Here is a 25,081-nt window from a genome sequence, read left to right as displayed (position 1 = left end):
ATCACTGATTTTCTCGCCATGGCATTTCAATTCAATGGGAATGTACTGCATTTTAGAGCACTCCATTTCACTTCGTAAACTCTGATGATGAATAATACACAAGATCTACGAATGTAATATTCTTCATAGAAGACACATAACTATTCGCAATATATCATAAACATATTATTTATTATGTCTATTAGAATCTATGTTTAGAATTTTATTTTGCACCGGATGTCACCGATATTAGTGAAATAAAAATAACATCTCAGTTGAATATTGTTAGGAAATATTATCATAATTAGTGCGTGTTTCGTAGCTTAACCAGTAAAACATGAAGCCCGAAATACGATGGTGTGGATTATATATAAAGTAAAAAAATGGACATATAGCAAAAATATATTAATTAAGCTATTTGGTATAACTTAATTATAATACTTTGGAAACCACGTTTCTGTTAATTTTACCAGTTTTAGTATATTTGAGAGGAATATCATGAGAAGCTATAGAAGAAAATGGCAACTGATGATAGACCGAGATAGAACGCAGAGCTCTATTAACGATTTGTGGAGGCAACAACAGCACATTTTGTGATAACTAAGATAATTGCGGTCAGCGAGCCAAGTTATTAGGATTAAAGATATGTAACCGCCAAAAATATAAGCCACCAACATCGAGATAGCTGTATTGCATGCATAGAGACGTCAATATATTGGATCTTGAAACAGGACTTGGACAGGACAGTGCTATGCGTGTAGAGTGATATTGTAAGGGCAGCCAATAATTTGATTTACCAATATTGAATGCTTACAATTATTATAACTATACTTAATAAACACAATAAAATCAATGGGGATTTGTAAAGTAAGAAATAAAAATATTTTTAAATATTATTAACAATGCGTTGGATAATAGTATATTTATTGCTATAGAGATCTCAGGTACGAATAAAAAGTTATCATATTTTCAAGACAGGTGTGAATAAGTAGATATTAATGATTATGAGTAAACAGAAGGTCAGATTATACCTATTATGTTTTTATCATAAACAATAATATGTTCATCATCCCCATTGTAAACAATACATCATTAGAACTAATATAAAATTTTCTAGTGGTGGTGTCCTGAATATCCGCCCGAGTAAGATCCCACGGAAGAAGATGAAGAATAATCAGATGATCCTCCATGACTATATCCACCAAATCCTTGACCTGCTCCTCCAAATGATCCAAATCCTTGTCCAGCACCACCGGCAGCACCTCCGCCGAATCCTCCCTGGTCATTTCCACCAGCGTTGATGTAAACAGGAACTCTCCTTTCGACGATGTAAGGCTGGGCAACTTGTACTGGGTATGGCCTGTCAACTGGCACTGGGTAGGGCCTTGGTACACGTACTTCCACCCTCCTAATGACTGGTACCTGGTATGGTACCCTCACTGCATATGGAACTGGTCTATCGACGTTGTAAGGTACTGGTCTATCCACGGTGACTGCGTATGGCCTGTTTACTTGAACTGCGACTGGTCGATCAACTTGTACGCGAACGGGTACTGGGACTTGTCTTTCTACTGGAACTGGGTAAGGCTGAGCAACTTGGACTGTGTTGGTGATGATTTGGGGTCCTTGACCGGCACCTCCAGCTCCTCCTGCACCTCCACCCACTCCTAGGTCACCTCCGAATCCGCCTTCAGCACCGCCTCCAGCACCGCCACTGAAACCGTGACTTCCGCTATCGAGACTACCACCACCTCCATAGCCAAGATCGTGGATTCCGAGTTTTTCTTGTTTGTTGGTCGCAGCAGCGCAGGCTAATGCCATGCACCCAAGGAATGGTAGCAAAGTCTGAAAGTATAATATTTATGGTTTTAAAATGAATGTGCAGTACAATTATTTGTCACACATATTTATATACGTCAAATCACACCAGAAACTATAAGGGTTTCCTATTACTAATTAGTTAAGATATAAATTTTATAATTGACATATTATATCCTATATTATCTTAACTTTATGCAATCATTGGTGAAATACAATAATATAGGATTTAACAAGTGGCATAATATAAAGTAAAGAGTTAGTACATATTTATTTATGAGTGAAAAGGATTCAAAGGTGAAACTGCTTTGTAGGAAAAGACAATATCATTTTATTCCACCTCTAATTTTTTTAGATTAGTTATTATTTTCATAGCGACTTCAAATCTTCCACATTCACACAGTAAAAACATGATTAAATGAAATATTAATAAACCTGTGGCAAATAGCCAAAATCTGATAATATGTCCAAAGTCTCTACTTTACAGGGCGAGCACTTATCAAGATATGACCCTTATATTTTTAAGTAATGTGACATATCATGTATGGTCACACTGAATTAGAGATAGCACTATGTATAGTAGACATGGCAGCTTTTGACAATTTAAAAATATTATATTAACCATTACATATCAATCAAAATACAAAAAGGCATATTTTGGACGTATAAGCTTTTGGCTATTTGCCACAGAACTATGATTTGAAAACTAGACCTCATTTATAAAATATATAAATCAGTAGTCTTAGGTTAAATTAACAATCGAATTTTCAAATTAGAATTCGATTTACTCAGCTTGTTCAGGTCGTTTAAATATCCATCAACCATAAACATATTATAATACAACTCTCAAAAAAATTTTTTTTTTCGACCATGTCCGATCCTAATAGGATCATATGGGCCTCCACAGAGTAGAAGTTTGTATTAACAGATTTTATTTTTACGAGAAATGGATGTCAGCCACTTGCTCAACATATTAGGTCCATACTCTGACTCATACACAAATTGAAAAACAATATGTATACTTGCCAGACCCAGAATTCGAACCTGGGACCCACGGCGTGTTAGTCCAACGCTTAAGCCGCGCGGCCACCGTGGGTGTTTGACCATGATTTACTTTACTATTTTTATCTCGCTAACCCATTCATTAAGTCTTTACTATCAGAAAGAGCAATCTCAGACTAAACAAAATATTGATTCTACGAAATACAATTACAATAATCACAATATTATTTGTATTTCGAAGATTAAGCCGCGCGGCCACCGTGGGTGTCAACAAATATAGCTATGTAATTTCACGTAATTCTAAATCAAACCCGTTATCCCTCCATAGTGGAAGATTGTAATGTTAACATAGTAGGAATGCCAATCAGTCATTGGCCGAAGCTATTGGATCGTCGCAGTTATGTGCATTCAACCCACTGTGCAACCATGGATGTAAACCCAAATAATGTATTAATCATTAAACTCATTTGAGTAAGTATATTTGATTGTTTTTCAGCTAGCCGGAAACACTGACATAAAAATGCATATATTATTCAGAGTAAAAGTTTACTATATTAATATAATGGCATTGAAAAATAGTACAACTTAAATTAAATTAAATAGTATAACTTTACTAAAATTTCATTGATATTATTTAGATGTATCTTTGGCAATAATATACAATATGAACACTTACCATGAGTTTCATATTGATGGTTTTATGAACTGCTGTCAGATGCAACTGATACTTTGACTTCAGTATACAATCTTTTTATATAAAATCTCCCACTTAAAAGTAAAAATATTCTTAAAAGTAATAAAAATGAGTGTCAAAAATTCTCTTCTGTGATGATTTACTAATAAGTGCAAATTTTAAATAAGCTGTTCTACATCGATGCATGCATATTACGTAGGTCATTTATATCTCCTAATTCCTAAAAAAATGCATTACTTTAATTCGTATGAGCAGAATATTAATAGTGTTACGCCAACCCGAGTATTATTACGAATTACTGTTGGATTTATTACGACTATATTTGAAATATATTTTAAAACACAGGTCTATCTGATGCCCATTTGTATCATCATGTTCATCATTATCATTTGAGGTGAATACACTGCTGAATGAAGGCCTCCCCATAGGCCTGTTTGAGCTTGATCAGGAGTAATTTTGGTAATTTGAGTTTTTTATCTGTAGTATCTGTATTACAGAGATTAGAGGAAATCATCCACCGTACGTTTATATATTTTACACAACTAAACAGGAGAGAAAAACTCTAATTATTATAGTTTGATGCAGTGTCACGTCAGGGGTAACACCTAAAATTTCCGCCCTCACTATATCAATTTACCTTATATAAATGAAAATAGTTTAAATCACTATTTTATTCTCTCTATTATTTTATTAATTGAAAACTTGTCTGCCATTTTGTAGCACTTTTGTTAAGTGGTGCTTGAGCTCCTTTGGCGCTCGGCGCCTCATATATTATATTAAGTACTAACTTATAACAAAAATATTTTGTTTTTCCATGAACAAAATTGCAATTTTTTTTACCATGCATTGAGCCGATTCATTAAAATAATGCCCCATAATACCTCAGTGATTGGCTTAATCTTCTAGCTATGTATCATATGTATATATACATAAATGTAAATATCAATATTTTTGTAAAGTATTGTATGTCTATTATGCTAGAATTCTGGACCGTTCTATGAAGACTTCTAAGCAATGCTTTTCAGTATATTTATATACAAGTGTATAAGATTATTATGTTGTTTCTATGTTTAAATATATTTTGCATCAAAATATACGATTTGCCACCCTTGAATAGAATAAAACACTCGTAGGTACATTTTATATTCCAACATAGGATTCAAGTTAAATACTTCAGTTGATTAATGATGTAATTAAATATTAGATATTATAAATATCTTAGTTATAAAAAAGTCTGTAAATTTTGCCGCCCCCTGAATTCTACCGCCCGTGTGCTTTGAACCCCCGCATGGCGAGTCTCTTATTTAATGTTTTGTGGATTAATGGTATGGAGGGAGGGGGGGGGGTGATTAACATTCAACCAATCGTCGATACAGCGGGTTTAAGGGCTTTTAATATTTAGGTCTGTATAATTTCATTTTCATTTATTACGAAAACACAACGCGCATTCAATATCAGTAATAGGGCTTCCTCGTGGTTAATTTGGAAACGACTTTCACATAAGCTGATTAAGAAAATAAAAATGGGAATGGTTAATTCTTACCTTTAAAAATCTAAATGAAATAATATTGTATTAGAGATTATTAGAGTGTACACGATTCAATTCATATGGATTAATGATTCGTTGGACATGCCTACTACATTTATAGCGCTGCAGAATATATAGTATAACATACCTACTAATTACTATTTTTGTTTTGTATAATATTTTACTTTCATCCAACAGGTAGTCTTCACTACTGATGATTGTAATCATTCAATATTTAAATGCGTTTCTTTCTGTTTATTGAATTTAATATGATAGTTTGTAATATATGTAAATTAAACTGAATTTATTAAACAAATTTTACACTATCCTTCAATAAACTGCTTATCAGAATATCGTCAAATCATTCAATGTACTTGAGTAACCTTGCCATGGTAAATTTAGTTAAATTCTATATGAAAATCTATCACAAGATCTAATTCATTAATATAATTTTCTGACTTGGTTATGGTCCAAATATTCACAAGTATTTTATAATTACGTGCCACATTTATATATTATTTGATTATCTGATGTGATTTAAAAATTTGGTAATGCATTTTAGAAGCATTATCTCACTTTTGGATTATTCCAAGCGCATACATGCATGTAAAGAATTAATATGCATTAATTATTTATCACTAGTCACTACCACAGTTTATTGAGTTTGATATAAAAAGGAAATAACTTTTTACTAATGCATCAGTTGTTCAAGGCAGCGGCTCTGTGAAGACACTCCTCACCATATTTACAAGATGGCACCAATAATGGTTGGTATTGTATTAATATTTATCAGTTAACAGTATTTCGTTCCTACATAATAAATGTAAATGTTAAAGTATCTACTACGCGGATAATATGTGGTACCAATTGTACATCCCTGAAACATGTAAATTGTTAAATTTTAATTTTACTAGACTTAGTTTCAGCGAATCGTGATAGATCAAAATACTTAAATATTTTGACATTTTCAGAAATGCATTGCCCTTGTGGCTTTGTTTGCAATGTTTGGCGCAACTGAAGCGAAACGCCACGAAAAACGAGGAATTCAAGATCATGGATACAGCGGACACAGTTCTGGACAAGATTTCTCAGGACATGGAGGAGGATTTGGATCTGGTGGAGACTACAGCTCTGGATCTGGCTTTGGAGGAGGCGATTTTGGAGGCGCTGGTGGTGATGGAGGCGCTGGATTTGGTGGTGGAGCTGCTGGTGGGAACCAAGTCATCACAAACACAGTTCAAGTCCCAGTACCACAGCCCTACACAGTCACCGTTGATAGACAAGTCCCCGTTCCAGTTCAAGTCCCAGTCAACCGACCATATGCCGTAGAAGTACCACAGCCTTACACCATCACCAGAGAACGACCAGTGCCAGTATACGTCAATAGACCAGTACCTTACACCGTCAGAGTTCCAGTCCAAGTTGAAGTAGTCCAGAGAGTAGAGGTACCAGTGCCAAGACCCTACCCAGTTCCAGTTGACAGGCCTTATACTGTAAATGTACCTCAACCAATTGTCATTCAGAGACAAGTTCCAGTTATCATCAATCAAGGAGGAAATGGAATTGGAGGAGGCAATGGACTTGGAGGTGGTAATGCTTTGGGAGGAGGTGCTAGTGAATTTGATGGAGGATTCGGCGGGCAAGGCGGAGGTTTCTCAGGGCATAGTGCTTCTAGCGGATATTCTTCTCATGGCGGATATTCATCTCTTGGATCATCTTCAGATTACTCTAGTCATTCCCATTCTGGTGGAGCTGTGTCATACCAAAAGATCACCCACCATCATTAAAAACAAAATGGCCGCTGCCTGCTTTGTGAATATTGTAAACATTAATAATCAGTTTTTGAGTTGCAATTGCTTGAGAGCTCATCAAATAATTATTATTACTACATGTTCATATTATCTGTACCTGTAACGACTTATCAATAAAAGCGTATCTAAAGATAACTGATTGTTAATATCCATAACCTGCCATACTTGTATATAAAATATTATGTGCGTAGTACAAGGCATGAACAAGAACAAGCATACGTGCGAATGAGAAAACATTCGGCACGCGTATAATCTTCATAATATGCGTTAGAGTAAGATAGAAGACATATAAATAAAAGAGTTAGATTTTAAGAAGTGAAGCCAGCAAATATTAGTTTGGCGGATGCGCTTAGAGCAAACACGGTGAGTACATGTTTTTGTGCGAAAGTTAAATATTTGTAATTAAAATGAATCGCAACATAATATTATAGTTAGTACAAATCCTACTTTTTTATTATTTTAACCAATTTCATGCGCTTTAGAGGAACATTGTCAACGAGTAAAAAATATACAATAAAACAAATATTTATGCTAACCGATTTAAAAAAGAAACAAAAAACATTTATTGAAATTATAAATAATAATTAAATTTATAAATTTACAATATAAATATTTTGGATATATTTATGGATAGTCAAGCAAAATAAGTGGTGTAGTTTTTAACAATATCATTTTTTACATATAAATTTAAAAATAAACAATTCGATACCACAGTTCAATAGGGGAACAACTCAAAATTTAAAGGTTTTGAGTTAAGAATGCCATTCAATGGAGAAAGGTTTTATCTTTATAATTCAGCAAAAAAAAATAGTCAAAAATTTCTTCAATGTGTCATAAAATCGAATAACCCTTTCTGAGATTAATTAGTAATTCCGTTATATAATCAAATTTATTGGCTAATTCCTTAATAAAATGTACAATTTCATTGTGCATTGATGAATTCCACTAAATTAAATATAAAAAGCACACACTCTCATCGAAATCAAGGCTTTAAAATTAAAATGAGAATTACTGCAAAAAATTCAAACGCCATTATCTTGGAACAAGGTTTTATGAGTTGTTCCCCTATTGAACTAGGGTATCGAATTGTAGTTATTTAGAAGCTAGGAGGTACAATTCTCGAGTGTGGAGAAATATGGGATAAACTTAAACACAATATGTTATAAATATGTTTATGTTCAATATGTACGTCTGTATATAACATAATGTGCTTTAAAAGTATGTCACATAAACGAATTATTTGTTAACCTTTTGGGAAGTTCAGAGGGCTTTGTATTTTTTACGTTTAAAAGCCTGACCGGCATTAGGTGATAAACCATGACTGCTTTCAATCTTTATTTTTAACCTTCCCAAAGGCAGCCAACTTTGTATGTAGTAACAATTACTAGCAAAACTTTGACTAAGATTTACATTTAAAAAGGTAAAAGTAAATTCCTACTTCAAAGCCACATACTGGAGACTATTCTAATATATATTTTTTACAATAAATGGCAATTAGCCGTTCGCCCAACCAATTGGGTCAATGCATTGGATTAAACACAAAATATCGAAAAAAAAACGATAAGCATTTTTTACAACCGCGGGATCAAACCCGTAACCTAAGATTTTTAAGACGACCGCCCACCTAGCCTAGTGTGGTATAGTTTACCTTTTACTAATACATACCTAATATGGAATATTATTAGTTTATGTATTCAATCAATTAAGTCAATTTGTCATCTTCATAGGTTATTGAATTGCAATATATATTTATAGGTTTATGGTATATAATATATATATGTATATATTATGGAAGATATTACTTATGCACTATAATGACGTTCTACTAAGAAAAAATTATCACATATAGAATAAAAACCAGACATGTCCATTTTTACAACGTTTTTATTGGCTCGTATTCTTATTTTTCCGGTGGTTTTTTGTCCGGTACAAATCTTGCAATCGATTTTTAACTAACTTCCGGACTAGCTAGATATTTGAAACTTTTAAAATATATCAGAACACGATGCCAATGCATTTTTTTAATACTTTTAGCCATCTTTTAGTAGAATTGAATTTATTTTCAGTTAATTCTGTTTTGTATGAAAAGTTATTTCGGAAGAAATCCGTAATCCAATCCACTGTTATTGGTTGCTAGGGGTCTGGGGTCCTAGCACCTAAATTATTAATATATACGTGTTTTACTATGGAAATCAATATGAATATCAAAATGACATTTCAGTATTATTTCTATCAAGTACAGTCAACAGAAAATTTAAAAACGTTGTATATAAAAAGATCTTTTTATCTTGTAATTATTACTAATATGCACCTAATATGGAATTGTGTATTCAATCAATTAAGTCAATTTTTGATCTTTATATGTTATTAAATTGTAATGTATATTTATAGGTTTATGGTCTATACTCTATATTATGGTATATATTATTTATGCACTATACTGACTTCCTACAAAGAAAAAATATGACGTATAGAACAAAAACGAGACATGATGAAGAACACCAAACACACTCCTGTGAAGTTAGTATGATGTTGCAGTTGTTATTTTTGATTATTCCAAAATAATCCGGTTTTAATTATTCAATATTATCATAGTTTACTTGATCCAAATTTAGAGATAATACCATGTATTTATAAAAACTGATATGCTCGTGTACTCGGTATTCAATTATTATTAATCGATATTGAAATACTGGTTTCAAAAATCAAAAATACTGGTATTTTTGGTATTAAGAAATCGTACACGTTTATGTTTTTTGAAAATGAATTAAATGTCATTTTTTCATTACTTAATACTATATTCTATATTGAATTATTTATTGTATACTTGTATGCTTCCAAAACGCAAATATATTAATTAAAACCAACAAAAGTTAAATAACATTAAAATCAAATTATACAATATATGAATATACGTATAGAAATGATGAATTAACATAACATTCGAAAAAGAAAAAACTCGTGACAATTATTTCCAATTATTCTATAACTTTACTATTGATCCAACGTTGAAAGTATATCAAACAAACGTTGAATTTTACAAATTTTCCTGTGCTTAGATTTATATGATCTTTAGATATTTATAAAGATCAATATAATAAAAAAATATAGGTAGGTACTTTAGATTGCTATAAAATAGTGGTTTAAGTAGATTTTGATAGTTATATTACTTATTGATATGTACGTTTTTTTTCTATAATATGTTTTGACGAATACCGGTATTTATATTTGATATAAAATACCGAAATACAGGTAAGTATTGATATATTCATTCGGTATTGTAATCCCTAATGAAAACCACATTTTAAAACTAATTTAGTAGCGAAACTTTTGATGTACTTGTCTGCTGTTGATTATTCGATGTTATAAAAGTTTCCTTGCTCTACATATACGAGTATCTAGATCAGTGGTTCTTAATCTGGGTTCGATCGAACCCCAGGGGTTCGGTGAGTCAGTCTCAGAGGTTCGGCGGAGGTCAAGACACACACCCGACTCATATGATACGTGATGACACACCCCGCTTGGCCATCATTAGCTGCAGGTGATCACGCAACATCGCTTGGCCTATCTGTGCTGCAGGGAATTTGGTGCGCTCAGTAGTCGACTTGTGATCTTTGCGAGCAATCATTTTCGAGGATGCTGGACATAAAACGAAGAAAGGGAACAGACTTTGTTGTGAAAATTACATGAGAGTGGCACTTGCCAAGGTGAAGCCGCGCATTTCTGAACTGGTCTCTGAAAGGCAACAGCAGAAGTCACACTGATTTGCAGTAAATATTCATTATTATGTTTTTGTTTAGTACAGTGATGTTGATGCACGGTTCATTTTATGCACCAGTAAAATATATACCTATGTTTTGAATTTGGAAAAAATCATATTTTATTTTTCCAATTAAAAGGGTTCGGTGAATGCGGATATGAAACTGGTGGGGTCAGTACCTCCAACAAGGTTAAGAACCACTGATCTAGATATTAACTCATTCGCTGCTGACTATATAATGAGATTTTAATTAGCACCTTTAAAATGCACGTTAATTACATCGATCGGCCGCCTGGTCATTACGAGCATGTGCGTCTTCAGCGTCCAAAGTATAAATTTAAACAAATGGATATGGTTTTGATTGGCAATTGACAGAATAACAACACGTGATAAGTAACATAGATTACTGTGTTATTATTTCTGGCACTTTACTCAAAGCGAGCTTTTAAGATTATTCTTTAGTCACATTTGGCAGCGGTAATTATCAATTTGAAATAATGAGTTATTTATTTGAAATGAAACGTTTTTTTATTATATCATGAAGGCATAATATACATACATAGTTAGGTGGATAGATTAACTATTGACTACATCAAACAAACAATCAATGAGATCTCAAGAAACTGCAACTCAAAGACATATTTAGTTCAAATGTTGCGTGAGGTCGGCATCGGCGCACATCACTGTTAATTGTTTAATGATGCACTGTAATTTTGTGAGAGGACACACCACCACTGGAATGAGAATGGCCAGACGAGTAATCACCAGATGAAAGCTCATGAGAATATCCTCCGTGGGAAGAAAAGCTGTCAGATGAAAGACCATGTCCAGAGAAACCACCACCTTGTCCGCCGAATCCACCATCAAATCCACCAGCACCTCCTCCTAAAGCGTTACCACCTCCAAGTCCATTGCCTCCCCCGATTCCATTGCCGCCCTGATTGATGATAACTGGTACTTGTCGCTCAATTACAATAGCTTGAGGTACATTAACAGTGTAAGGCCTGTCAACTGGAACTGGGTAGGGTCTTGGGACTGGTACTTCTATTCTCTGTACAACTGGTACTCGGACTGGAACTCTGACGGTGTAAGGTACTGGTCTGTTGACGTACACTGGGACTGCTCGTTCTCTGGTGATGGTGTAAGCCTGTGGTACTTCTACGGTGTATGGTCGGTTGACTGGAACCTGGACCGGAACGGGGACTTGTCGATCAACTGTGACTGGGTAGGGCTGCGGTACTGGTACTTGAACGGTGTTAGTAATGACGTTTCCACCACCTGCACCACCTGCACCGCCGCCGAATCCAGCACCGCCATCACCACCAGCGCCTCCAAAATCGCCACCTCCATAACTGGATCGAGAGCTGTAGTCTCCACCGTGTCCACCACCGTAGCCGAGGTCATGAATTCCTCGCTTTTCTTGCGTTTTGGTTTCGCTTGCTCCTGCGATAGCCAGAAGCACCGCTAATCCAACCCAAGTCTGAAATAAAAATAAAGAAAGGGTTATTTAAATACACAAAATACACATATTTTTAAACTTCAATACGCCATATTTAAACAGTTGACATTCCTGACAAATATACGTAATTGGAAAGTGTTTAATAAAATATTAAGTAGTGAATAATATCATATAATTTTCAAGTACATTATAGTGGAGACCAATGCTTAATACGATGTCTTAGTTAAGGGGTCGAATACAATAATTGGCTAAATAAAAATCACACCTTTTAATAAACAATATGAGATAATATTATTTATTCAGTATTGAATATTCGCAAGGTTTTAAGAATATTAGATTATTTATTATAGAAACTAAATCTTACTTTTTAAAATTATTTTTCTAATACCTATGTAAGTATCTCTCTGAGGTTTTTCAAAATTATTTTATTTCAATATGTGTTTATTGGATCATATTTGACAGAAAGTAGTTATAAGTTATAAAACACACCGTACTGGAGAAATGTATTAATTTGCTGAATCTTCGCATGATTTACCATGACATGAGACGTTACATTTTTACACACGTATATTTAATAATACGCCCACGATGACCGAGCGGCTTAAGCGTTGATCTATAATATACCAGGTTTGAATTCTGGGTCTGGAAAATACACATATTGTTTTTCAATTTGTGTTTGAGTTAGAGTATGGACCTAATAGGTTGACCAAGTGGCTAACATCCATTTCTTGTAAAAACAAAAAAATCTGTTAATACAAACCTCCACTCTGTAGAGGCCCATTTATGATCTTATTATGATCGGACATGGTAAAAAACAATATTTTATAAAAACAGGCCATAACTTTTTAATGTATAGTCTATTTAATATTAATTACAGTAATTAATGCAGAATTAATTACCTCCCCTTTTTGAAATATTTATATTTATTATGGATTTAGTTCTAAAAGTACTTTACTAAGTGAAAATATAAAATACATCAAAAATATTTTTATGATCATAAAAAAAATAAGAAATTATATATTCGAAATAGATTTTTAGGTTAGGACTGTGTGTTCTTCCTTATTTTTTCTTCGACGTTTTTAATCTCTTGATAATGTCTTCTGCAATGAGCACCAAACATCGATGAAAGAAGAAGAAAGAACACACGGTGAAAATCCAAAAATGTACCTATTTCAATAACAAAGAAAAGTAAAAGTTTCAAAAATTATAAAACTACATATTAATGATAAAATTTAATATGATCTTATTATTATACGGATATTCAATAAACGCATATTTTTTATTGGTTTTTAAAATTGTTTTACATTCTTATTGACTAATAAAAAATACTTTAAAAATATGCATCGTTTTCTATCACTAAATATGTATTGTAGAATTTCCGTAGCACTGCTCAACACTTTAATGATAGAAAAGTATATTACTATAACCATGTATAACTAAACTATATATCTATGAGTGCGAAATAATTTACATTTTTTTAAGTTAAATATGAAAAGTATTTTTGTAAAACACATAAATACGACAAATTGTACGTAAGTATTATATTTTATTGCACGCATTTATTTTATTACTTACATTTTAATAGTATGTATGTACGTTATGCTATTAAATTTCTAACAGAAAACTATTATGATAAATAAATTCCATATAAAGAGGATTAAATTAAGTATTTCCGGTTTTTTTTTTTTTGACTCACCAGTGGTGCCATATTCTCAAATTTAAATTACTAGAATGTTTTCTACTGCCTCTGCCGAAAGCGAGTGATGTCTTGATTGAGTGCTTTTGCCTTTTTATACTCGCTCAGAGAATGAAGCAATAATAATTAAAGCACATTTTCTTAAAATTATTCTTAACCAAATGTATCAAAGTATGTAACATATTAAATTATATCGCTTCACAGTCATCTATTTCGAAAAACATTGCTGAATTTCGGTACTTAGATGATTTTGTCGAAATTTTACTTGTTAGATGATAATCAAACATAATATCTATCTACATGAAAAGTTGTAGACACATCAGTAATACATATAGTTAAATTATCTTCGAAGTGTTTTTTTTTTGTCTTGGACATGCAGCTTATTATTATTGCCAGCAATAATATATTGCACAATATATTATATATATATATTTGAAATGTAATTCTTAGTGTTCTTGTAAATTAATACTTCCAATAAACAATACTTTTAAAAGATCGATTATTGGTTTGCGTCTAGAGCAGTGGTTTTCATGTGCGACCACCATCAGTTTACCGAATAATAATTCAAAACTTCATTTATAAAATTATAAAATTGAATGAAAAAAAAAATTGATCGAAGTTATACGTTGACCAAGAATCAAGTCAATTGAGAGAATTTGCAACAATTTATTGCTATATTAATATTGTCGATTTTTTTTACTACTGTATACTGACTGTATGGATGCTAAACCAAGAGATGTCACGGAGACTTGAAGCTTTCGAGATGTGGCTGTATAGACGCATTCTCAAAATTCCTTGGACTGACCAGGTGACAAATGTTGAAGTTCTCAATCGAATGGGGAAGGACCGAAAAGTTCTACGTAGTATCAAAACCAGGAAACTACAGTACCTCGGCCACATTATGAGAGGACAAAAATACAGCATTCCCCAACTCGTCATTCAAGGAAAGATCAATGGGAAGCGTAGCAGAGGACGGCGTCGCATTTCATGGCTTGAGAACCTCCGTGATTGGTACGAGTGCAGCTCCACTGAACTGTTCCGGGTAGCAGACGATAAAGATAAGATCGCCTTGATGGTGGCCGACCTCTGCTAGGGGATGGCACAATAAGAAGAAGACTGTGAAAGATCATTCAGTGTAATGCACTTCATAAAAAATAAATATCGAAGCCAGTTGACAGCTGATATAAACTTAGAAGCAGGCTTGCATTGGAAAATTTTGCATTATTTTTAAATAAATATAAATGTACTAAAATGTTCAAATCTCTTTTATTAAATGGACTCGTCTATAAATAAATATATATTTTTTAGTAACTAAAATTTAGCTTTAATTTTTTTCAATCACAACAAAAGTGAAATTTGGTGCGGCCACCAGACGTTTTCATCGAATTATCAATGCCAATTGTGCGGTCACAGTTGAATTTCACGTGAGAACCACTGGTCTAGAATGATAGTTTTATTCCAGACCGATGTTATTTATGTAGATAGCCGGAATAGCATAATCAGCAGCGTATGCGCTTCCTAATCGAAAGATCAATCGATCGATCCAGTTTGCTGACTATATGTATGACTAAACGGAGAACAGGAATAAATCAGCGCCATTGAATATCTGTACACCGGAGCCAATGTGTTGCATGTAAGCAGCGGCGATTTTCTTCGATTGATTCATCACGATATTTTAAAGAGGTCTCGAAACAGCTCAAATCAGTTAAAAAAATATTAAGATACGGTAATCACAGATGAAATTCTTTAAAAGATATTTAAAGAATTTCCTAAAGCATAAAAAAATCATGTAACATAATATAATATATATACATATAACATAAATAGTCAAAGAAATACGTAACACTTTGTAGTCATCAAAATAAACCTCGAATATTATTATATTTTGTCATAACTGTCAACTACAATAATAATTATTTTATGTATTGAACGTGATTCTAGGAAAGAGATTCATTGATATTTTTACTGAGAGCGTTAGTATTTGGAGTTTATGCTTTTATTTATTTTTTTATTCTAGGAGCATTCAAAATTAGTAATTTGCCTTGGCCCTTTTTATCCCTAAGCCCGTCAATGAATAAAACTTATTTTTCGTACGAATCTGAATATTGTTGTCAGTACGTTTTTTTTGTAAATATTAATTTTTTTAATTAATTCAATCGTTTAAATATTTTTATTTTTATTATAAATTGAAGGCTAAATAATATAAAAGAAAATATTATCATTTTAAGATCTGCAACAAAATATAATTAAAAATAAGTATATATTATTATGTAATTATTTCGTTCTTCCTTATTTTACTCCTACAGTTTTTTAGCAAAGTATTTTACTCTTAGACAATAGATACATCATTTTACTAGTTTTATTCTAATTTGTTCGGACATTCTGATTTCCCCTTCGTAAGTTGGTATAACATAAAATCAGTCTAGTATATAATATGGGGAATTGTTCTTTGCCTTTATTATACTATTTAGATTCTGATACCCTACCAGCGTTGTCGAAGATTGCAACGATATACGATTGAAGAATAAATCTTACATAAGTAATATAATTTTACATTTTCCAAATAAATAGTCCTGAAATACGCACAGGTCCTTCTGCGTAATTCCAATTTAAAAAACAATATTTTTAATTCTATGACATATGAACAAAACAAATGAAAATAACGTTGCTGTTATTAGCATTACACGCTGAACAATAGTTGTTAATTCAATTGTACGTGCATATAATATAACATTGTGGCAGTTCTTCAAAATAAATAAGAAAAGTTTTGTTAATCATGAAAATGGTTTATTGGAAAATTTTAGAAGACATTCTTTCCATTTGGATGACTTCATTAATACTTTGGACGCGGAAGACGCACACGGTGCGTAATGACCAGGCGGCCGATCGATGTAATTAACGTGCATTTTAAAGGGGGCAATTAAAATCTCATTATCTATTCAGCAGCAAAAGCGTTAATTGTTAATTGTGAAAATAATACTTTTACATAGGTACGCAATATTTTTTCTTTGGTGAGATTAGGTACAAACTTTATAAGCGATAGAGAATGTTCCTAAATCAGTGCATGGGGTGAATATATTGATAACTCGAAAAAGATCATTCCTCAGGGCAGCTATTTGTGAGGGTGGTTTTCTGTGGTAAATCAAGAATGGCTTAAATTTTACTTTGGTGGTCAATATAATAAATAAAAAATATAAATAGCTAGTATGTTATCTGATTTACCACAGAAAACCAAACGTGCAAACAGCTGCCCTGAGAATTTATGTTTTTCGACTTATTAATATATTCACGCCATACACGGAAATTATATGCCAGCATAAATTTCATATTAATTAACAAGAGTTTAGACATATATTATACATACTCAGATAGACTTTCCACCTTGTACAATATAATGAAGTATAGAGGACAATACATAGTGTAATTGAAGGGAAGTGAAATGTTGACATATAGTTCGATACAACAGAAAACATTGTTCAAAATACGTGATTACGGGAAGTACATAGGCACTATGCGTTTCAAGTACAATGGAATCAAATATTATATATTATAAAAGGGATATAGACTAATTTGTCACTGCCAACTGGACAATGGGTAACTGGGTGCCGTTATGAATGAAATTTACGTGCGTTATATTTTGAATTATAGAATGTGGAACCACACAATCGTCATGAGTCTTTAAAAATTTAAAACACATACATAACTTTACTATTATAAATTCGTCTCTATTCTGGCAGAACACACTAACTGGAGAATACTAGTTTTGAATAATTTGACTTTGAAGTTGTTAAAATGTTTGAAATGGTCTATCATGTAAGTTTATTAAGTAATCGTAAAAAGGATGACTTTAAAATAAAGACTGTTTATTTATTAAGCAGGTTTCCAGACGGTAAAGTTTGAAATAAGGAACATTTTGGTATAACTAACCCAATATGTAATTTTTTCGAGTTAGTGTCTTCTGTCAGAACAATGACGAATTGATATTTTTTCGTATGCACCTTACAGGTTTAAAATGTAAGCTTGAAAATGTATGTTTCTATTCGAGTATGTCATGTATCGGTGCGGTGATCAGATGTCCGTCGTCCAGTTGTACTGACATTAAATTAAACGGGATGTTTAAGATATTCCATCCAGAACAATGCCGAAGGTTTTTTTTCTCGATTTTTTTTTCGATACATCGGAAAATTCATTTTTCGAGATTCGGTCTTCACCCAATTTAATTTTTTTTCTCAAGACGAGGTCCAGTCGGCGACATCAAATCGTTCCATTCCTAGCGGGGGTCTTACAGTGGAAAAATACTACAATTAAAAAGTAATAAGTGTTTATATAAACATTATGCTTTTGATTTCATTTAAGGTTTTTGAAATTTAGATTTAGGTACATGTTAATTTAAACTATATTACCAAGTGCTTAGTTGAATGCTAGATAGTATATTTTAATCTATAAATATCTCATAATTGGACTGAACATAATTACAAAGAGCTAATTTTAGTATTTTTTTAACGCGGATATTTTGTAGCAATTGAATTAATTACGAACGCGAAGAAGTTTTTGCACAACTTTTACATGAAAAAATATGCACATTTAATAAAATCAACCACAATATTAACATACGTACGTTATGGCAGAGTGAATTTCGGCTGGAGTATAAAACCGCAGGGTAGAGAGTTAACAGGTACCAGTTGCTCATAGTAGCTTGTCTAAGTTTGAGCAATTACAGTCACATCATGAAAGTCTTTGTAAGTTTCTTTTCAATATTTAAATATTACATGTAATCATTAAAAATATAACCATTTCTCCAGATAACCAAAATTGACCTTATAATAAAAAAAATCATTTATCTTAAAACGAATTTTATGACGATTTAATTTCCGCTTCTAAAGCCGTGAATCCAACACCATCTTAGTATTTTCTTATTAGATTTAGTATTTTTGGATAGAAATTTTAGTTTGAAAAATACGCATCTGGTACATGTCATTTAATCTAGTTTTTGTCGACACCTTTGTGTTGTTTTGGTAGTGATTACTATTTATCGTAATTAAACAAGAATATTATACAAGATTTACTTGAAAATAGTTAACATGATGGCTTTTGTCATTTATTATTTAACAATAAATTAAATGTAATTTTAGCAATTACTAATTTTTGTAAGTAGCTACATTTGATTTTTAGTTGTTTTATTTTAGGTGATAAATAGCTTATTATGCTATCTAGCATATTTTTATCTACTAGAATTGTTGGCATATGCGCATTTTGTTTTCTACAATGTTTGTTCGATCCAGAGCGATGCTCCAATGGATTGGACAAATAACGAACAATCGTTGCCTATGAAATGCCTATTAATATGTCCACTTTACTTTATTTTTAATAAATTCAACGTTTAACTTGTGATCGAATATTTACATCAATTTTTATACAATATTAAAATACTTTACAACATAATATCTTTTGCTTACATTGTCAGCCATTTTATTAAGTTTCAACAAAAATGTACAGTGCGTATATTAAAATGATCAGTTCATATAAATATTTGCCTATCAATGAAAAACAGTTACTTATTTTTTTTTATTTTGACTAGATAATGTAGTTACATTTAAATAGGCTCTTTATAATGAAAGTACATAATATATGATCAATTATTAAATCTGTACATCAGAGCCAGTGTGTCATATGTCCGATTTTGCCGAAAATAAGTTAGGTACATACTGATTTTGTGCCTAAATTATAATAGCTTTTAGAGCCAATTCCCTGTTTGATTATATTTCTAGTAGAAACATGAAATTCATAAAATAATAAAACCGTTAGTTCATTAACATTATTGAACACATAAAAATAATAAATTATGTGTTATTTATGGATTAAATTTTCTCATGTACCGAAAAAATATTCGTAAATATTTTTAAAATTTGTGGACGAATTTGTATCCTATTCAATTTGTTCTATAATTTTATTATTAATAATTACAAGATAAAAAGAACTTTTTATATACAACGTTTTTAAATTTTCTGTTGAACCATATAAACTTGACTTGATTTGCTTAAACGATCAAAAATTTGTACTTGACATGTCATATCGATTTCCATAGTAACGCACGTATATATATAACGTGTCGAAATAACTTTTCATACACGTCAGAATTAACTGAAAATGAATTCAATTCTACTTAAATATGGCTTAAAGTATTAAAAAATGCATTGGCATCGTGTTCTGATATATTCTAAAAGTTTCAAATGTCTAGCTAGTCGGGAAGTTTGTTAAAAATCGATTGCAAGATTTGTACCGGACAAATAAGAATATGAGCTAAGAAAAACGTTGTAAAATAGGATGTTAGTATGTTGGTTTATTATATAAGATGCCCAAAAATACTTATTAGTTAATTAATTATTGTATTATTTATTGATTTCAGGTCGCTTTAACGGCCATCCTTGCCTTGGCAGGAGCATCTGAAGAGAAGAAACTGGAAAAACGTGGACTCCAAAGCCTTGGATATGGAGGCGGACACAGCTTCGGTGGCTCAGGCTCAGGCTCAGGATTAGAATCCGGTTATGGTTCTCACGGAGCCCCACAAGTCATCACGAAAACCGTCCATGTCCCACAGCCTTATCCAGTTCACGTTGAGAGGAAAGTACCAGTGCCCGTCAAAATCCCCGTCGACAGGCCTTACCCAGTCCATGTGAACAAACCATACGCTGTAACCGTCGATAAGCCCGTCCATTATAAGGTATACAAGGATATCCCATACCCAGTTAAGGTACCATACAAGGTTCCAGTTATCCAGCGAGTGGAAGTTAAGGTACCCAAGCCATACCCAGTTCCAGTTGACAGGCCTTACCCAGTCAAGGTAAACAAGCCTTACATCGTCGAGAAGAAGGTCCCAGTATACATCGACGCAGGAAGCTCTCATAACGGTGGACATAGTTTTGGAGGCCACAGCCAGGGAATTTCTGATTATTCCTCACATGACTTCTCTGGATCCAGTGGATACTCCCATGACTTGTCCAGTTATCATGGTCACTAAATTGGAAAGATGGAAGAAGACCGACTTGATTATATTTTCATGATACTTATTTCAAAATTTTCTTTATCATAATTTTTGGCTTGATCACTCCATTTTCATTATACTTTCATCATTAATTCGTTTTGGCATACAACTTTAATATAAATATATTTTTTTAAATATGTGATTAAATAAAAGAAAATTTCTGCATCTCCAATTATACGTTCTATATTTCCCCTATAAAATATTCCTTCATATAAATATTCCAATGGTATTGCACAATACAAGTATTCCTGTCCACATTCTGTTGTGATTATAGATACATATCTAGGTCGGTACACAAGATTTACTTCCCTCCATGGGTCATGAGTCCTTCTTTATATATTGTCTGTATTTTAAGTAGGTAAGTAAAATACATCAATATAAACATAATATCATCATCAAATATTGTAAAAAATATATATTGAATTAATTGCCAAGATCAATAATAATTCATTCATAACAATATATGGCGATATATTCAATGAAGAATGATTGTGTATATTCGGTATTAAATAAAAATATTTATTATTCCCAAGTACAAGAATGTCGATTATAAATTTGGCTTGCGCCGGACATGAGTAGCAAATAATTTAGTAATGTCATTTACCTTAATTGATACATAGTCGATCTCCTTCGATTGGCGGAATTAGAAGTATCTCAGATAAAACGTAGTTATTAGAAATAATTTGCATGAATCATAGATGGATCGATGACAAACTAGAGCACTCACCCGAAAAGTGAACGATGTGAGTCGCTGTAGTCCTAATCGGCCCAACTTCTTTTTTTAAATTGGTACGTTTCGGAGATTTTTCAAAGTTATGTATTTTATCTGATTATCATTCTGAAGATAGATTTGTATGACCCGAAATATCTATAATTGGTTCTATCCGGGGTTACATTTATAAAAAATGAGATACAATTCGTAGAACTCAAATTAGAAGGGGTTTCAGACCCCAGAATTAATAAAAATGAAATTTCATGGATTAGTTAGTTTGTAAAAAATATGATTTAATCCGCCGAGACATTGGAAAGTCAAAATTACGCGATGGTGTGACATTGTAGGTGGTACATAATGAAAACCCAATAAATTCGAAGTTTATTTTTAAACGTCCAAATTGCTTCGAAAAATTTTCACAGTGTATCTTCAACTAATTGCCAAGGTTTAATATAATTTCTACATTATGACAAAATAAAATTTATTTATAAATACAAATTGGCAATAATTGGTTAGGTTTTATTGTATTAATCAATGTTAATAAAATGAAATAGTAATTATTTTGTGGAATAAACAGGGAAAAGGTATTATTAAATAAATATATTTTGCTTGCCCCCTCTTTTGGTTCCTTAATGCTTAAATACAGTCATCCTTCTACCACTCTCATACATAGATAGATTGGGTTCATTGTTATGAATGGGGTTGTAGGTATATTATTTTGGGTATACAAAAAGCCAACTAAGTGGTAGTTAAACTAAATAATAGTTTATTCTTGACATCGATAAAAACTGTAAAAGATTATCTACATTCCGCTAACTATAGCATGAGTCCTAATCCTAAAGGTTGTTAGGATGTTTTAGCAAAATAAGATAATGAATATATCATTCTAAAATAGTGTCATCAATTTTTTTTCCAGAGTAGATAGATCGTTATTCTCCTAAGATGTAATTATCAATCATAACTGAATATGTCCTAAACTACTACTAGTGTACTGACATGACTTATTATCGAAATATAATTCTACAACTACTCACATAATATGGTTGACCAAAAAGCACCAGTTTCATATTGGAAAGAGGTTTTAAAAATGGGCTAACTTTCAAATCGAGACATGTCCAACTTAAGTAACATTCACAATGAGGCATATCTATTTCAGTCAATGACGTAAGCGTATAGCCTTTTTGTGTATGTAATTAGATATGCAGATCATTTTATAATAAACATTGTTTTTATCACATCATTGAGAGACAATCGAATTACAGAAAATTTAATTTATCTCTGAATGGTAAATAGTGGACACGTCAAGTTTTTATTGTTTACTAACTGTATTTAAATTTAACAAATATGCACACTACGGCAGACATCATTTTTTTACACAACTAGTTACTTATTGGGATAATAGTTTAGGGTTACTATCTTGCAGTAGCCAAGGGTGGAGGCAGTGACGTCCCGTGGGGGTAGGCAGATTGAGCGTCGCTTGGGGGCGGCAGTTACTTAAAGGGCGGCAAATCGAGAAGAATCATTAGGTATATATAGAAATAGGTACCTAACTTAGTAATTACGGAAATATCTCTCCATTTAAAAATACAGCTCACTGTTTGGAAACAAAATGTATTAATTGACATGGAATGTTTAACCGGAGTGTATTTTTTGTCGGGTTTGCTATGTCTAGTTTACTTCCGTTGTCTTTGGACGTCACATCCTTGATGACGAGCAATGACACGTGCAGATTTGAGAATTATATTTGAATAGGTAGGTACACACTCGTACTTATACTCGAACAACATCTTCTTGGCTACGTCTTAAAACTGCGAACTACAAGCTCCTCCCATTTTTCACCGCAATTCCATTATAAACTAACAAGTTCCACCCATTTAGTCGATAACAGCGCCTTTTGCCTAAATCTTCTTGTTGGAGAGTACCTAATTAATTTATCCAAATATTTTTGCCAGTCACTCGAGAGTTTTGAAAGTTGTCAGGTGTATATTGAATTATTGTATCTGAAACCGTGGACTCGCAATATTGTCTTTTGAAGTAGAGATGGCATTTAAATTAGACCTATATATTTTGTTAGTATTGTATTCATGCAACACATTTCTTAGATATTGGAGTCATGGAAGGATGATAAAAAATATTGTATAAAAAATGGGGTAGCATTTTGTCTAGGGACGTCACTGGATGGAGGTAGGCCGTTAAGATCCGACATAAATAGTGCACACTACATTTTGTCAGTCAAACGTATTTTTTTCCTTTGAACTATGACTACAGTGTATAGATAGTGCCTGTTAGTTTTTAAAATTCAATTAAACCCTGCGTAATTGAATATAGTCAAAAAATATTCGTCTATCTATAAATAATATCTAAAACTATGCCATTAAGTCATTCATAATTTTTGATAAATACTTAATAGATAGGAGAATACGTTGAATCGATTGTGGTTTGATTTAGGCTGGGGTTAATGATTATTTTTTAAAAACCAACAAACACCATCTGTAATATGAATTCTTAATTCAATTAAAACAAATAAGTATGACATACAAACTAACCAGCACCATCTGCTGCTTGTGTTCTTAGTTCAATAAAAACAAATGAGTATCACTGACAAAATTTAGTGTGCACTATTTATGTTGGATTTTACAGCCTACCTCCACCCTTCGCCTCTGCTATCTTGGCTATATTCGCTCAGTCAGTCTTTAGTTTTTTATTGTTGTAATAAGTACTTTTATTTTTGTACTCATATTGAAACCCGATTATTTCATTTAAGCCATCGTAGGTATACTAAAATAATATTATGTTCAGTCGTTTTTGCATAATTCAAAGTATGCTATTATTATATTATACGATTATATATCAATAATTAATTATGTTAGTTATTAGACCCTAACATGAGAGCGCTTTCTATTAAGTATAGCGGTTGGACGTTTGGTTTTAACACGCTATATCCCGTATAAACTTACCGAAGGAGGTCTGTACTAGCTACCTATAACGGGGTCAAGACATAAAATAATCTAGCCCTTGTAAAATATTCTTACGAATCGAGCTTAACCATGCGTCGATGTCTCCCAATGACTGCACAGAAGAGAAAAATCAGTTTTCTCATTCCTTGTCTGACAAACAAAAATGTATTTAAATAATTACAAGATAAAAAGAACTTTTTATATACGAGACAACGTTTTTAAATTTTCTGTTGAATCATATAAACTTGACTTGAACGATCAAAAAAATTTGTACTTGATAGAAATAATACTGAAATGTCAATTTGACATGTCATAATGATTTCCATAGTAACGCACGTATATATTAATAATTTAGTTGCCAGGACCCCAGACCCCTAGCAACCAATAATGGTGTCGAAATAACTTTTCATACATAACAGAATTAACTGAAAATGAATTCAATTCTACCTAAAGATGGCTAAAAGTAATAAAAAAAATGCATTGACATCGTGTTCTGATATATTATAAAAGTTTTAAATGTGTAGTTAGTCGGGAAGTTAGTTAAAAATCGATTGCAAGTATTGTACCGGACAAAGAACCATCAGACAAATAAGAATAGATACAAGCTAAGAAAAACGTTGTAA

At 32.3% G+C, this 25,081-nt stretch overlaps 3 protein-coding genes across 3 annotated transcripts; 2 read left to right on the top strand and 1 right to left on the bottom strand.

Annotated features, from left to right (window-relative positions):
* The first annotated feature begins 5,723 nt into the window (after positions 1 to 5,723).
* Positions 5,724 to 6,959, top strand: LOC147071394 (uncharacterized). Its single transcript, XM_085948219.1, has 2 exons — positions 5,724 to 5,788; positions 5,993 to 6,959. The coding sequence occupies exons 1-2, from the start codon at positions 5,774 to 5,776 to the stop codon at positions 6,806 to 6,808; spliced, it is 831 nt and encodes a 276-aa protein (XP_085804345.1). The 5' UTR covers positions 5,724 to 5,773; the 3' UTR covers positions 6,809 to 6,959.
* A 4,327-nt stretch (positions 6,960 to 11,286) lies between these two features.
* Positions 11,287 to 13,759, bottom strand: LOC147071393 (uncharacterized). The gene is made up of 2 exons (XM_085948578.1): positions 13,748 to 13,759; positions 11,287 to 12,072 (listed from the first exon to the last, which is right to left on the bottom strand). Exons 1-2 carry the CDS (start codon positions 13,757 to 13,759, stop codon positions 11,287 to 11,289), a joined length of 798 nt encoding a protein of 265 aa, XP_085804704.1.
* Positions 13,760 to 18,474: 4,715 nt separating this feature from the next.
* LOC147071392 (uncharacterized) lies at positions 18,475 to 20,765 on the top strand. Its single transcript, XM_085948577.1, has 2 exons — positions 18,475 to 18,486; positions 20,154 to 20,765. The coding sequence occupies exons 1-2, from the start codon at positions 18,475 to 18,477 to the stop codon at positions 20,763 to 20,765; spliced, it is 624 nt and encodes a 207-aa protein (XP_085804703.1).
* Positions 20,766 to 25,081: the final 4,316 nt, after the last annotated feature.

Source organism: Rhyacophila brunnea, unplaced genomic scaffold, assembly GCF_057557595.1.
Source record: "Rhyacophila brunnea isolate RB1 unplaced genomic scaffold, BYU_Rbru_1.0 scaffold_20, whole genome shotgun sequence".
In the NCBI taxonomy this organism is placed as follows: Eukaryota; Metazoa; Arthropoda; class Insecta; order Trichoptera; family Rhyacophilidae; genus Rhyacophila; species Rhyacophila brunnea.
This window is presented reverse-complemented; position numbering and strand designations above follow the sequence as displayed.